The sequence below is a fragment of the Nicotiana tomentosiformis genome, chromosome 1, assembly GCF_000390325.3.
Source record: "Nicotiana tomentosiformis chromosome 1, ASM39032v3, whole genome shotgun sequence".
In the NCBI taxonomy this organism is placed as follows: Eukaryota; Viridiplantae; Streptophyta; class Magnoliopsida; order Solanales; family Solanaceae; genus Nicotiana; species Nicotiana tomentosiformis.
This window is the reverse complement of record NC_090812.1, coordinates 95987701-96004703: the sequence shown is the minus strand read 5'-3', so window position 1 is coordinate 96004703 and position 17003 is coordinate 95987701. Positions and strand designations below refer to the sequence as shown.

General features: G+C 38.1%; 1 protein-coding gene across 5 annotated transcripts; it reads right to left on the bottom strand.

Moving 5' to 3' along the window:
* Nucleotides 1-805: 805 nt before the first annotated feature.
* LOC104093922 (uncharacterized) lies at nt 806-16650 on the bottom strand. 5 transcript variants are annotated; one of them, XM_009599758.4, is made up of 27 exons: nt 16365-16647; nt 15970-16162; nt 15734-15846; nt 14084-14206; nt 13798-13941; nt 13046-13695; nt 12741-12862; nt 12554-12645; nt 10212-10434; nt 9992-10052; nt 8777-8925; nt 8586-8656; nt 8327-8500; nt 8172-8243; nt 6574-6675; nt 6405-6494; nt 5505-5580; nt 5315-5411; nt 5113-5182; nt 4828-5007; nt 4547-4669; nt 4387-4470; nt 4031-4215; nt 3787-3925; nt 3598-3657; nt 3232-3336; nt 806-1277 (listed from the first exon to the last, which is right to left on the bottom strand). In XM_009599758.4, the coding sequence occupies exons 1-27, from the start codon at nt 16449-16451 to the stop codon at nt 1164-1166; spliced, it is 3699 nt and encodes a 1232-aa protein (XP_009598053.1). In that variant the 5' UTR covers nt 16452-16647; the 3' UTR covers nt 806-1163. The 5 variants fall into 5 exon arrangements, with proteins under 5 accessions (XP_009598053.1, XP_009598050.1, XP_009598052.1 ...); XM_009599755.4 differs by having other exon boundaries at nt 15734-15861; nt 16365-16646; XM_009599757.4 differs by having other exon boundaries at nt 12750-12862; nt 15734-15861; nt 16365-16646.
* Nucleotides 16651-17003: the final 353 nt, after the last annotated feature.

Below are 17003 nucleotides of genomic sequence, written 5' to 3'. Positions count from 1 at the left end.
TATAATTAGCGAACTTGGCATCAAAGAAACTATACACTTTAGAAAATGGAGAATACTTTCCCTTGAAGTTGATCATACAATTTAACAACTTAAAAATATTTCCTCGAGAAAAACCTTTTCTAGAAACATAATTCCTTCCTACTAAACACAGTATCTCAACGAACCCAAAAAAAAAAAAAAAAAGACAATCGTGACTTTATACACAGTATTAGATACAAACTGATGATCTTGGAAATTTTAAGTAGAATTGCAATTGTCAACAGTGAAATTAAAGAAAGGAAGAGAGAAAGCTACACAAATATAACAAAAAAGTATAATAAAAACAGCATTAAAAAAGCGTAGCTTAAGGTCTAAGTGGTCAAAGCAGAGAGATAGCTGATACTGATACAGAAATATGAATCCACACAAATCCAGCTAGACAATGTCAGTTTGACTGTGACAGTCGGTATCAGTTATGAAATTTATGGTCATGGCAACCACCCTGAGGAGAAATAATGACCAACTGGGAATGAATGGGGAACCATAGCAAAATCCCACGTAACATTTAATAGGAGAGGGTTTCACACAGGCTCCTAAATAGTCGTCCCAGTAATACAAACACAAATTAACTTCAGTATCAATCACTTTAGCACTAGCTTTAGTCCATGGATGTCGATGACCTTGTGCCAAGACTTGACCACAATTCACAGATGAAAGCATTTGCAGTTAACCGCGTGAGAGAGGCCAGTTATTGAGGTGGTGGAAGTGCTCAACAAAGCCAAAATATTATCCAAAGTAAATAAAAATATTTAACAGAACAGACATATGGAGGCCAATAAAATAGTCTGTATTTACTCCTCCAGTTAACCCCCAACAAGTTTGCCCGCTTCATCATAAGAATTCAAACTATACAATAGTCAATACAGAAAAAGAATATTAGAATACGGTTATTAAATTAGTCAACTCGTATATACAAGAGGAGACCTACAACGGAGAAAATTGGATGAGACAAGATTTGAGACTCATTAAGACTAGCAATTGCTAAGATAAAATCCTATGAACTAATATGATACACAAGGGCCTGAGGGGAACCTGAAATGGATTATCCATGTAGGTCCCGCTGCCATCTCGGGTTGCAGAACAGGAAAATAAATAAACCAATGGTATATAGTTACATATTTCCTCTACATGAAGTAGCTGAGAGATATTTTCTTCCTTGATCCACCTTCTCCATATAATTCATTCCACTGGAGAAGCTCATTCATGTTTGAAGATTCTGGGGATACACTAGCACATACCTGCATTCATTGACACATAAACAAGTCATGAATCAACTATGCATACACAGGTAACACACTATACCAAACTATTCTCCACAGTGATGATAAAGTTAGAAAACACACAAGGGCCCAAGAAAGTAGTAGTACTTGAACATTTTTTCCCACACTAACAAGAAACAATTTCATTTCCACAAATTGGTGCAAAACCATCAAAGATTCCTGGTTGGTCATCCAGGTAGGTCAAATACAAAAGCTCTCAATAAGACTATGATATCAACATCGCTTATGCGGCAAGGCATTCAAGAAGAACATGATATTTAGATTGAGGTTATTAATTTAGCTGCTATCTGTTCCATCTTAAAAAAAATAGCTGCTATATATGGAGGCGACAATTGTGATGGTCATCCGATCGCATGAACTCAACTTTCCTTCTTCATTACAGATACAGGGTCTTCTGGAGTGTGCAACCTATAACAACAAGGATAAGAGACAGCATATATTTATGTAAGTGGACCCACTAGAATTTACCGAAATGAGGCACCAAACAAGATCAGCTGCCTAAAGACTGGAATTTGAGCTTACAAGACTAAGTACCCATGTTCCTCAGACCCCCCAACAGTGGCTTTACCCAGTGGATATCCTCCTACCTAATCACGCTCTTATCCACATTAGTAGCAGGCATTGCACTGCCGTGGAGATGGAGTATTCTGTATAGGGGCCAAAGGAATTAGCTTATGAACTAAGACGCTCACCACATACAATTAGGCTCCGTAAAATTAAAAAAACCACTGTGTATATCAGTTTAAAAGAGAGGACTAGTGGAATTTGAGACTATTTTTTATCGTCAGATTGAAGTTTGGTGGCTTAAACGCAAAGGCCAGCCAGTGAAGGTACAAGTACCTATACTAATGGCTGACTAGGAGATGCTAGTGTAAATAGAGAATCATTTGACTTGCAATCCATGAAACAGTGAGGAAAGAAGCCGCTCTTTAAGAGAGGATTACATCAGTTTGAGGAGCTATTGATCTTTCAAGCTACATTTATAGACTAGCTGATCGAAACCAAAAGATGTGGTGGTGGTCTCTTGTGCAATCACATGAACAAAATTCCTTTTTGAACTACTTCACAGTAGCATGTAGAATACATGAGAGACCGACAACATTCAACGGTTCAACCAGTCAATGTGATTATGACGACGGCTCTCAAATCCCAAATCTGTATCTCACACCATCGAATATATAAATAATAAAAACTAATCACTTGAGTACATATATATCTGACATTACGAAAGATGTTCAATTCCTTCCTCTACGATCCCCACATTCTCTTTCTTTGTTGTGAAGTAAATGTCGATCTCTCATGTCTTCTGCATGCTGCTGTGAAGTAGTTCAAAAACCAGTCAACACGATTTACCCATTATTTTACGACAACGGATCTCAAATCCCAAATCTGTATCTCGCACCATCGAATATATAAATAAACAAAAACTAATCACTTGAGTACAGATATATCTGACGTTATGAGAGCTGTTCCATTCCTTCCTCTCTATGATCCCCACATTCTCTTACTTTGTTGTGAAGTGGATGTGGATTTGGAGCCCCAGTCTCATTGAATGAACTAGATCAAAGAGCTACCTTCCTGGAACTGCCTCCTTACTTTAGATCGTTAGTTCAACAATTCAAACTCAGATCAGTTGGCAAGTGGATTCTGTGCCTGGGTACGAGCTATAAACTAGAAATTCGATCTAGAAAGAGTACCTAAGGCGGATTAGTTGTTTATTTTCGAAAGAGAATTTTAGTAGAAAATCTGCAACAGTGTGATATCGGAAAGAACCATGAGAAAGTCCCAAAGTTTTCTTGGCAGTAAATAAAGCCTACTAACATTTCTCCTGAACCCCAAATACTCTTGCAGAGAAAGTAGAATGCATGGCACAAAAATCAGATTAACAACCACAATACGTGCAATTGTGTACCTGTTCATGTGCATACTTAAAATCATCCATGTTAAGTGGACGGATGTCTGCACTACTATGCAATGCCGGACTTGGTTTGTTCTCTGCAACTGCCGATGCTTTCTCCTGAAAGCATGCCCCAAAAGTAAAGAATAATAAGTCAATTAATTTAGCAGATTAAAGTGTAACGACACCATAGGAGATGATGATGACCAATTAATTTAAGACATCACCAAAGGAAACACATCATGGAGCTAGAACAAAAAGACTTCTAAGCAAAACTAGTAATAGCGCTTTTGTATGTTGTGATCCAGGTCACCAATTCAACCAAATGTTGGAAGGTCACAGAATTATAAGGAACAACTAGAATGAACTCAAGCAACTAACCTTCTTCTCTTTCTCCAAAATTTCTCTAATCGGGCAATGCGCAGCTGTCACACATAAATTCTGGGATTTGGAAAGTTCAGACAGCAGTAAGTACGATATCCAATATAGATTAAAAAATAATGCAGTTATTTTGAAGGATGGATTGCAAAAACAGATGCATTAGCAAGTGCAAGTAATCTTGATCCAGACCTTTAAATCACTCCCTGAATACCCTTCCGTCATATTAGCAATAGCTTCTACATCCACATTTGGCACTAATTCTTCCTTCGCCAATATCACTCTCAAAATTTTCTTTCTGTTTGGAGCATCTGGCACGTTTACCATCAACCTGCATTGATCAATCATTGGAGCATCAGTACCCGTAAATCATTTAAAATCATCATTGATCAATCAGTTACACAAACGATAAGGAAATAATTTCATTAAATTTTACCGGCGGGGAAGCCTCCTAATAACTGCTTCATCAAGGTCAAAGGGTCTATTTGTTGCAGCAAGCACAAGCACCCGTTCCTTGTCTTTTGTACGCAAACCATCCCAATTTACCATGAATTCATTCTTCATTTTCCGCATAGCTTCATGCTCTCCTGGATTTTCTCGTCTTCCTAACATGCTGTCCACCTAGTAGACAAGAAGAAGTGGAGGCAAACGGACAATATAAACAAAGAACGATATAAAGAAGAAAACTTTATAACTTTGTAGGGTGTGAAAAAAGAAAATCTAGCTTTGTAATCTATATAGGAAAAAAGCTTAGCCCAGCAATGGCTGCAACCTGGAGAAAATGTCACCAACCTCGTCAACGAAAACAACACTAGGCGCTATTTTACTAGCTAAAGTGAAGACTGCTTTGACATACTTCTCCCCTTCACCGAACCACTGACAAGAAAAAGTTGTCAACCATTAAGAAAGGTCAGTCAGACATAAAACAGCAGAAAGCAGATATCAGCGATACCTTTGACGTAATGCTTGACATTGATATGTTTATAAAGTTTGCACCAGCCTCAGTAGCAACAGCTTTTGCAAGCATTGTTTTACCGGTACCTGGAGGTCCAAAGAGCAATATTCCCTTGCAAGGCTGTAGATAGCATCTTGTCAGAAACATGAGTGAACACTTGATGACCAAGTTCTATCTACCTCACCCCCCCACCCCCCACCCCAAAGAAAAGAACCCGAGATAGAGGAAAAAAGATCCCAATAGACTTCAAGTCTTCAACATAAAGCAAATTTCTTTACCTTGGTCAGCTGTCCTTTACAAAACAATTCTGGTCTCTGAAGAGGCAACATCACCAATTCTTTTAGAGTATCCTTGACAGTTTCCAAGGCCCCAATGTCATTAAAAGTAACACCAATATCACTAGGTGGAATTACGTCCCCAAGTAGTCTCTTCTCGAACTCGTTTTCAGTAACCACATCCTGAAAGTCAAGTATCCATCTCAAATTTCAGGTAATTCAGAACAAGAAGCCCCTTTTTTAAGAAGTAAATTTGCACAGTCGAGAAGAAAAATCAGAGAGAGAGACCTTGAGGGATTTCTTTGAACTCTTGGTTTCACTCTGAATGCCTTGCAAGATATTGAGCCCATAAGCAATGCTGCGAATAAAAAGACATTTCAGTGAAATGTGAAGCAACCCAAAACCTTCGCCCCCTAGAGATGTGAAATAAGAGGACATTTTCTCTATATGTTATAACATTATGGACTAGAGAGTGAAAATTAAATTTGACCTTTCACCGGAGATAACTAGCTTGGCGTCCTTCACAGAAGACTCGGATTCGTGCATAAAGTGATGACTCAAAGCCCAGCCGACTATCTTTTCAACACCTTGACAGCCACATCAAGAAATATGAAAAGACTATTATAATCAAGTAAACGATTTCAAATCTAAAAGGCCTAAAACTACGAGAAAATACTTACTTTCATTTGTGAGGGCTTGATCTTTTATGCATAATGTTTCAAGGTCAGGGCAATCAATTCTGATTCGATTCAAAACCTGAAATCACACATATAGTTAGAATAGCTCAATAAATCAGTTCATTGAGGTTACAATCTAAGTTGCTCGGACTCGGGTTCGGGTCTAGAGGTCGGGTCCTTCATAATCTAAATTTTAAGATTCGGGGATACGAATACGGGTGCGGGGATTCAGCTAAAAATAATTCAAATATGTGAAAACATAGTTATAAAAATATGTCTAAATTATGAGCCATTATGTGAAACACTTACAAGGTTTAGAGAAGGAAAAAATATTGATCAAGAAGGAGATAAAAAGGAATGACAGAGAAATTTATATATACAAGGTATTCCATTTTCTTCAATTTCACTCTAGCTTTTGTTTTGATTTCAGAAATCATAGTATATGTCTCAAATTTCTCTGTCGATTTTGGTCAAAGTACCCAAAATTGGTTGACCAAATCCGGTATGGATCCCACACCCACATCGTATCGACACAGGTGCAGCACCGAAAGTGAAGAGTCCGGATATTGGTGCTTATGATTTGTACCTCCATAAGCATAATACTCATTTATCTTTCTTACATAAATCATCATAAACTGTCAATTGTAAATATTATCTTATGCTTTAGCTCCACAAGTGGTGGAACAAAATTAACTTTTCTTCTGGCAAGGGATGCGCTGATGAGAAGGTGGTTTCAGCCTTACAGGTGAATCCAGGACAAGACAGTAAGAAAATGAAAATTGAAGTGCTAAAGAAATATTCATGGTGTAGCTTATGTGTCCTACATAATCCACAACCCGAAAACAATGAAGGAATCTAAGATAAAAGGGTTTTGCCCTTAGCTGGTCAGAATAGAGCACTCACATTGCGAATGCTTGCTATGTTTGCCTGAGATTTCATAGTTTCCATATCCCGATCTAACTGTTGCTTCCAGTCTGATAATAAGGTTTCATCCTGCCACAAGAAGAACCATATTAAATACTTAACTCAAAAATTATTACAGTTAGCAGTCTAACAATAAACTGAAAGTTACCTGAGGAATCTGTATGGTAACTTTATTGGGGAACAGGCGGGTGAGCTGCTTCATTGTCTTGGGGGTTTCTTTGCTTCTATCATGCAACCTACCAAAATTATCCTGGAAAGAGATGCCATTCAATGCATATTAATCAACCATTTTACAGGGGCAAGTACTTCCAGAATGCAATTCGTAATAACTAGAAGTTCACCTAGAAGCTTAAAGGAGATGCCAATAATAATAATAACAAGAAACACAACTTTTTTTTTATAACAATAACAACTTATCAAAAAGAAATTTAATAATAATGATGACGACTCTTTACTACACAACTCTCGAGTAGAGCTAGCAAGTAAAACCCAAGTCCACAGGTCCGTCAATACCAGACCCATATGAACCCTATTAGTTCGTAAAAATCTGGTTTAGCACGCAATGGTTAAAACAGGTTTCAAACCCATTTTTAACGAGTTTGGTGTGGGTTTAAGAAATTTTTTTTTTTTTTTTTTTTGGGGGGGGGGGGGGGGGGAATTGGGGGGTGGGTGGTAGGGCAGAAGTTTCAAGGATTTGAAGGCACATAACTATAGCAACATGGTCTAGTCAACTTGTTTGTACACCACACCTGCCACCCTCTTCCCCAGAACACCCCGCAAAAGGCACCATTTCCTTCATGCCTCTCCCTGTAGCCTTTTCTTTCGATAACTCCCTCCCTCATACATAATTACATATGCATCTACATATATATGCACGGGGTGAAAGAAAACTTTCTAGTGGCCATTGGTGGGTGGTAGTAGTTTTGGTGATTGAAACTTAAGAGATTTGATATCTGGTATAAGATGAATAGGATAGAGATATTTGCGTCGTATAAGAAGAAAGAGTGAGAATATGGGTTAAATGAGTGTCAGTAGGTTGGGTAAGGCCTGTGCAGATTACTTCCAACAAGCATACATTCAGATAAATATATGCCTATTTACTAATGTGTACACATCATATATATATATATGTATCCACATGCGTCTGAAAAATAACTTTCTGATGGCAATTGGTGTGTTTAGTACTTGAAAGATGAGACATGGATGGGTAAAAGTAGTTCGGGTAATTGAAAGATGAGAAAAATGGATAGGAATAGGACCCCAGGTGGTATGAGCTGGTATGAGCACAGAGGCGCATGTTACAGGTTCAAACTTGCAGCAGACAAAAGCCTGGTATTTAAGTGGAGAAGGGCAGAGGGATACACCCATCATCCACCATGTTTCAAGCCACGCACTAGCTGGCCATTGGGGAAATAGTATAAGAACAATGGGTTTTGGTACATTGGGCAAGTTCGGCAGCCATTTTCTTAAAACCCAATTGACACCCATTCCTTTGAAACCCCTACACCACAGTGGCACAGCATAATCATGAGGTAAAAAGTTTGTTTTATATTATATGCTCCCAAACTATACAATTCTTAAATGACCAAATGTGTCAGTCATAGGAACAATAAAACAAATAAAAATCCATATTAAAACATCTCCCCTCAGACGTGCACATTTACATTCCATCGAAATTCTTAGGTACAACACCGAGAACAAGAAATGGAAAAAACAAAAGGGAATGTGAAAGAAAGTTGTACATACTGGGAAGGCAAGGTCAAGCAATGCCGTTTGGTTACTTCCAAATTTTGTAAATAGCAGGCCACCAGGATGCGACTGTAAAGCATAAAATAAGGCAATCAGAATCACAAGCCAATTTCTTTATCCTGAAGGAACGCGAAAATAACTGCCATGCATACTTTCTCCTTTCGGTTGTCCGACTGGGTAAGGGATGCTATGGCAACAACATTCTCTGGCAAATGTTCGAGCTTAATCTTGAAAGCAGCATAAGCCTCAGGATTTCCCACCATAGACTTCTCAATGTCTTTGATGAACAAAACTAGAGGACTACTTTTACTTTCATTTGAAGCAACCTACATATATAAAACAAAGTAAATAAACCAAGGACACTCGACTCTGAAATGGAATAGTATCACGGAGAGGTATATTAGCAAATACCTCAAAGAGTTCATTGATAGCAAGTTTATCAATTTCATCAGTACTTGAGCTGTCAAGGCGGAGCAAGTCAGCTGTGGAAGAAAAAAAGATCAGGCCACCAAAAAGACATGCTCTGTTATTCGGCATAACTGAGCCAGGCAACAAAAGCGGACCATGAAAATTCTGATATAAACCAGGCAGTAGAGTATTACCAGCACAAAAGAACCCATGATCTTCATCGCACAGACCTCCAAGATCATTACCCTCCGGAATTGATTTATCAAATCTGACACCAATTTTAGAGGACCCATTTTCCTCAAATGCAAGAACCACTTTTCCCTTGTAACCATATGTTGGACCCCTGCAATCATGTGCGTTGATGACGTGATTTCAAAAATAAAGGAGTTACTGACAAATCCAATAGAGACATAGACAACAAATAACGAGAAAATTAACTAAGCAAGTCAATCCATTCTGTGCACAATGAATAACAAGAAAAAACCATTTTAATCCCCAAAGTAGCATTACCATATAAAGGCACAAAGGGGGTCATAATTAAGAATCCTTGGTGCAGAAAAAAACCTCATTATAGAAATACAGCATTAAATGCTCATATATACCGACATTATCGAAAACGTTTAAATCTTGTTTTCAATAAGGTACTTTCAAAACTATTTATAAGCCTTTCATGGCTAAAATGTTTATACCCATGTTCCTATTTTATTTTCACATTTAGAGAACGGATAAGGCTAAGGGAAGGAATCAAAAGATTTCAAACGATTCAACTTGTTCACAGCACTTTAAATTACATAAACCAAACAGAAATTATGTTTTTAAGTGTGTTGTAAGACAAATTCAAATTTTTATCTCTAATTGGACCTTTTGACAAAAATTTGGCCCATAATGGTTCCATGAAAGTTTTGAAGTTATTACAGATTATACAGAGTAGTAATTTCAGAAAGTGGACTATGGAAGATCTATCATACGCACATAAGATCACTTAATTCATATCAAATAAATAGAGTACTAGAGCTATTAAGCAACCACTAACTCAAAACTGATCCATAAAAATGATCCAAATCAGGAACTCAAGTAAACAGCCATCGATGAGGTACTAAGATCAACTCCTCCGGTAGCACATTATAGGCTGCCCAAATAAAGTCAGGCACCTGTACAGCCAACCATGCAAATTATGTGTCTAACAGTAATACATGGAATAGTAAATATCAGAGAATACTCAGGTTAATTGTGGAAGTCCATAATTCTATTCATATGAAGACTTTAACAAGACATTACAATTAAACAATAAGTTTACAGATGGAAATGATTGAAAATGCATCCTCAAGCATAGCATAGATAAGAATCAATGAAAGAACTGAACTAACATCTCACAGTAAAAAGATTCTAACAGAACTTATTGCAGTTACCTTAAAGGTGTTTGCAGCGGAGAAAAGCCTGATGAAGATCCAACATACTTCACTCTGTCACCTATCAAAATGACAGGTCTAGCACTAAGCACAAAACTTCTAACCCAACATATATAAAATATGAATGGATGTTTTGTGTCATTGTTAGAGAGAGAGAGAGAGAGAGAGAGAGAGAGAGAAAAACCTAAAAAAGAATTCTCGCTATGAAAGCAACAATTACCTTTTTTGAAAGTGTAGTTTTTTGACGAGGCAGTAGATGCCTCCTGCTTGGGCTGAGCATGAGAACTTATCGTTGAACCACCAGTTATATCTGCCTCAACACTTGAAGCTGGCTTCTTATTAAGATGCAGTGCCGCTGCTTGTGCAGCACGTTTAGCAAATACACTAGCTCTCCCTGGCTTTGAGCTTTCTTTCACAGGGTCGACATCTTTGGCAATTGAACCCTACATAGTATTAAAGAAAAAAGCAAATAAATTACAGGATAAAGAAAGTTCAATTACATTGACCTCGTACATCAATAATAACAAATATGTTCTGAGTGCCCGTCCCTCCCATTTCACGTGACACTGCAAAATAACTCTCAGGTGATTATAGCAAGCAGGAAAGTTGATAGATTACTCTTTAAATATTCTGACCACCCTCCATATGATCGTTGAAAACTTTGCAAAAGTTTAGATTAGATCGCCCTGAGCGGCTGAGCCTGCCATCAAGCACCTCCCTGTTTACTTCTAACTTGGCTTGCGGTGGGCAGTGTGGATGTTCAGCGTTAATCTACACGAGCGAACTAACAAAATCCCTAAGAAACAAGGTAAAGGGTAGAGGGACATCCCAGCTACGATTGAAAATTTGCAGCCAAGTTTCTATCCCATTCTCTATTTCCCCGTCGAAATGATATCTCTGTTGTTCTTGAGGTCGAGGCTCAAACCAAAATGTTTTCCTTTCTTTCCCCCTCACTCCCTCCCCCTTACACAAGCTTTTTTCCCCTGATTTTCAAGCCATTTTGCATATGTTCTGTCAGCAAGTCAAGAGATGAAATGAACTGTCAAACATGTCCTAGTGAATTAAAATTGTTTGAATTGCACGAACGAATAATGACTGTAAATCATGTCTTTTCTACCATGATCTAGACCTCAAAATGAGTTATATCATTATACCTCTTACAAGTATATAGAAATGCAACACTAGTAAGCCTCCATGTATATTTTAGGTAACTGCATTACCTTGTAAGCTAAAACAGCTTAAGACCGGAACGTATAAAACAATGATGGCATGGTTGTGTAAGGATATGCAATTGAGCTTATGAATTGCAAATAAATGAACGGGCTTTGGCAAGAAAAATGAAATGTTCCCTCTAGTATCCGGCAAGGACATTTTTGACCTCGGGGACGTGTTTGAATTTCTTTTTCTTTCTTTTCTTTTAAGACCAGATTTCTTGGTTAAGAAATTGACCTTCCGCCTAACTCAACCCTAAAAGCTAGCTCATGAGGTGCGGATTACCCATAACCATATAAGGAGACAAAAAAACTCATCCTCAACCAATGTGGGATACTTAACACCTCCGCTCGCCCAGGCCTGCCAACTGAAGCGTGGACAACATAACATGTGGGCCCAACAATGACACACCATAACAGGAATAGACTTGGCTGTAATACCATGTTAAGAAATGAACCTTGCACCTAATTCAACCCAAACACTAGCTCATGAGGTGATGGTTGCCCAAAACTACTTAAGGAGACAAGCAACGATCCCTCAACCAATGTAGGACACTTATCATTCTATTCCTTATTCTCTATAGTTCGGCTGATTGAACTGGAACTCTTTTTCTTGCAATTTGCTAAATATTTCTTAATTCCACATTTTGCTTTCTTGGTTCCACCTCCCAAATTCTTAGATCACTTGTCTGGTTGATATTGGATATATATTTCCACCTGAGATCCAGTAGCGATCCACTTCAGAACCAGTTTCACCATAATTCACGTAAAAGCTTGACCATGAGGAAAGAAGTATTTCTAAGTGGGAGAAAATGACGAAGATGGTGTGGACTTAAAGGGCTTAGAATCCAACTTTTTGTCGTATGTCTGTGAGAGAGTGGGTGGGCGTACAGTTATCTTGCACACGAGAAATAGAGTAGGAAATGGGGTTTGCTAACAATGGAGAATAGATAAGAAAGTGAGCAATCTTATGTCCAAGAGATTCAACTACTGTATCTCATTTAAGCACAGTAGCTTCAGCGTACTCTCTCTTAAATGGTTACATTTTTTTAAGAAAAGATGCCTCTCTGCAAAGGGGCTTGCAGTATTTTTAGAGAGAAACCCTTTTTAACCTCAATAAACACGCCTTCCTATTTCCATTTATTACTAAAAAAATGAATTGAAAAACTGGAAATGGACTGTGCTCCAAAAACAATCTTAGCTTGTTGCGCATTTCTCTTACAGCGTTCAACTACATTTCCACTATACATGAAATGAGGCGGGTAGGCATCTGGGGTGTTCAAGTGGGGAAAAATATGAGCCCTCAACTGAGGAGTATACATATATGAGCCAAGTAACAGAAGATACTTACACCAGGCAGCAAGAGAGAATCAACTATCAGTAGCTTAGCACCAAAGTGTTTAGCAAGTGCTTTGGCCAGCGTCTCCTGATAAATTTCTGAACCTGTGAGCAGTCATGAGTCAAAAAAGGTGATATTGAGGGCTGGATAGAACTCAATAAAACTAGAAAGAGATTCCACATATATGGGCAATAACTACCTGCCGGACCTGATAGCAAAATCCTAGGGCACACTGTGGGGAGATCTGAAGTATATTTTGCAAACTTGTTACACTTCAAGTGTATATAAGTGGAAGCAATCAGAATATCCTTGGTGTTCTCACTGTCATAGGAAAAAAAACATTAATAAGTACATAAATCAATCAAACAAATTCCAGAAATACACGAGTACCAACTTTAACTTGAACAAACTAAATGTAGCAACGAGAAGTAATGAAAACAACACTAAAGCAATATCAACCAGCAAATTAAAAATTAAATATAAAAAAAAGAGACCAATATTCACCTTAAATAATATGGAAAATTTTCAAATGAGACCTCAATATTGTTGAAATCAAGTACTCCTTGCTCTAAGGCATTTTTAAATGCTTGGCGCCTAGTTAAAGCCGAAATTGGAGGATCAAAATCCTTGAATAGCTCTCGGAAATCCCTTTGCTCCTCGAGAATTTTGGAAATACCACTTAAACCAAACTCAGAAGCAGAAGATCCAGCAAGTACTCGCAGGAGAGGTCGCACCTTCCCAATCTCTGCATCAACTGAATCTAGTGCAATGTTATCAAGATTCAAGTTACCATTTCCAACATCGGGAGATGTCACGTCATTCTTCTCATCCACCAAAACACGAGGTACATCATTACAATCAGAAGCATCCTTCATATCAATATCTAAATCATCTTTATCTGCCACTCCACTGGCAGCGGGTAGTATTGGCACCTCTGAACTTTGTTTTACATCCTTACCATTTTGAGATGATGGTGGGAGAAGAGACAACTCTTTTGGAAGATTTGACAAAGATGCCAGGGTCGATGCAACTGCTACAGTGGAGGGATCCCTGGACCTTGCCTCAAGATGCAGTCCCTTGATTGATCCGCTATGAGCTCCCAATATGCTAACAGAATGAGCAAAACTTGCAGCAGATAAGTTGTCATCAAAGATCTAAAGTATAAGTCAAGGAAATGCTGGTAACTCCAGTTAATAGTAACCAAACTGGATTCCACACATGTATATGAACTCTCAAACACAATGATTTAAGGATACATAAGAATGTTGACCAGATGACCCAAAAACAACTTCATCACCTCCTTTGAGAGGGACAGTAGAATTTTTAGGGTAGACCTTGCCATTGACTTGCACGTCGCCTTTTTTCCCCATAACTTCAAGAAGAGTGATGGATACCCCTTTCTAGTCATAAAGAAACCATAAACAGAATGAATAATGTTGTTTCTCGACTACAAGTGGGAAACAAAGGAAAACATTGTTAAAAGATGAAGAACTACTACTCTGAGCCAGGACAAAGTAGCATCTTAAGAAAATTGAGGTTTACCTCTGTCTCAGTATGCTTGAGATTACATAAAGTTTTACTAACAGATGAATCTCCTATCCACAAGTCACTGCCACGACCTTGACCTACAGTATAAGTTGCACGATGCATGACAACATGAGGATTCTGCAAAGGCAAATAGAAGTTAATTAGTAAATTAAGTGGTTTATTTCACTAGAAAACTCATGAAAAGTAAGCATCTGGGATGTTGTTGATACTTGATATGGTAAATATGTAAAGTGATCCGGCTTACTTATAAAAGTGAAAAGAGCCCGATCTTATTAAGATTTAAAGAATTTAACAACGTATAAAGAAACACTTTTTAATTGTTAACTTCCATATGGCTAATGTTAAGACAGCCAATTGAGTTGACCAGGGCCAAGCCTCGTCTGCTCAACATGCTAAAAGTAGAATTCCACCCCAGATCCCCATATCATAAGAAGAATTATAACCAGACTTAAGTGAGTTAGTTGGAGTTAGTTGAGACCAAAGCAGTCTGGAGGCAAAATAAACTGCACTTTGAGTCTCAGGTCTAACTCAACTTTCAAAAGGTTTCCAACACCAACTTATCATGTATAGATCGTTTCTTTTTTTGTGTGTGTGTATTTCAGCACTCATCTAACCCACCTGAGGCACTCATATTGGTTTCATGGACAACAATGAGACACTACTTCACAATCTTATGCTTTTCTAGAAGTTCTTTTCCAGCACAAAAAACAAACTTTCTCGAAAAATGAAATGGAGCGCTCCGAATAATCTCAAATAACCCCTTCTTTGAACTAGCCTTGACTAATTTCATCAATAAAAACAAATCAAAAACAAAAAGAATACCTTTAATCAGCAACGAATATCCAGACTTTGCAACTACATTTAGAAATTTAATATCCCTAAACCAGACTACGGATCCGCATCTACACTTTTTTATATAATTTAGTGGAAAACAGAAACTAGTATGTGTGCTCTCGCATTCCCTACATGTAAACATTAAACAACAAAGATTTTCAGAAGAAAATTGTATAAAATCAGAATCAAGACATTCAATTAAAGTGGAGGGAGTAACTCAATATCAGAAGTGGAAAGGTAAAAGATGGTTTTTAAGTTGAAGGTACAAGCCCTATGCTAATCATTTCATTGAACATGAACCAAGACGATGCCAAATGTAACAAAGAGTTTAGCATTGAGCTTCAAAAAAACCAATTCGGCTATATACAAAAAAGGAAGTTTCTTTGTGCCAAATTATAAGTAAAATAAAAGAAAGCCCTGGATCTTCCATGTCGGATTTTCGACTCCTCCAAACGGCATTTATTCATCTCTCCATATCTTTTCAACTTCTTTAGACATCCTTTCTTCCACTCTTCCATATCATCCAAAAACGGCACAACTGTACTAGCTTCCACATTTTCCTCCTCTGTCCCTCATTCTCAAGCTCCAAATATTCCACGTCTCTCCTTATTCTCAACTCCAAGACACCAGGATCTCACCGGTTCCCATTGGCAGTGTGCTAGCTAACGGTTACTATTTTCGCGTCAACATTCGATCAAGATCACATATTTACAAATTTCATAAAATTCTTCTGGAATCTTCACTACTTTACCCAATTACAAGAATCAAAGATAAACATATAGAAAGCTTAAGATAAGAAGCAAAACCTACCTGAGAGCACTGTGAAACAAGTTTACCCCATGCAGCAGCAGCAACATTAGATTTCAGCTGCCGCTTCTTTCCCCGATTCAATGCCGACTCTTTTGCCTTAGACTTCTCCACATCTATCACAGAATCACCTAAAACCCATCACACAAAAATTCAAGAAACCAACAAAAAAAAAAAAAAAAATCAAAAGATCAATTTTTTTTTAAAACCCAAAGCACATGCAAGGAAAAACATTGTACCTAAAGTCATGGGTGATACCAAAGGCTCGTTTGCGGCTTCAGTTTCCAGCGATTTTTGTGGCACATCAGCAGCAGCGTCCAGATCAGCTGATCGAACCTCTTGTTCAGCAGATTCAGGTCCTGATTCATTCAACTCACCCTGGATTTTCTCCCCAAGCGTATCATTAGTCGACGATGACAATGCCTCCGCCGCCTACAAAGCGGATCAATTTATATAGAAAAATCAAAGGAAAAAGAAATCTTTTACGCAGAGTACATGCAGGCATGTAAAAAAAATCAAGATTTAGTGGTCTGGTCTATTAAATTATAGGAGTACAATTTTTAAAAATCTGTTCACATGAATTTAACCCTAAATCTGAATCTGTTAGGAGTTATCAGAAAAGAGAAACCCTAACCTTGGAGCGCTTGCCGTTAGAAATAGGAGAGGAGGGGGACGAGAGAGAACGCTTGGAGGACGAAGAGCTGCGTCTGGTCTCAACCATGTTTGATCTTTTCTCCTTCTTCTTCTACAGATCCAAAGAATTAGAGAAATGAAGCAAAAACCGATTTGGATGTTATTAGGAGTAATAAATAGAGAATTCTAGTGTGTGTGTGTGTGGAAAATGGGGAGAGAGAGATAGATAGAGAGACAAGGGGAGAAGGTGAATGATTGCGTAAATATCAGTTATAGAGTTCTGTCTTTTTGCTGAATTTATATGCTGCTAAGTTTTAAAGTGGTAGCTAGTAGTAGGAATTAGGGAACAAGTCTCTCTTTTTTCATTTGATTTTCGTTTCTGGAAATTAAATTAGTACACCGTTGTATTGTTTTGTAAGGACCGTATGTTAAACAAAAATAAGGATGTCAAATTAAGGTGGTATGTGGGCCGGCTACGGTCCTGAGTGGACTTTGTGGGCCGGTCTTAAGTAGACCCGGTCCCAACTTAAACGGTACTAAGTGGGTCTGGGCTTCGCGGGCTTCTTGTTGGAACCGGTTCGGGACCGAAACCACGAACTAATGGTCCAGGGTTAAGCTGGACGGTCCCGGACCTAAATGG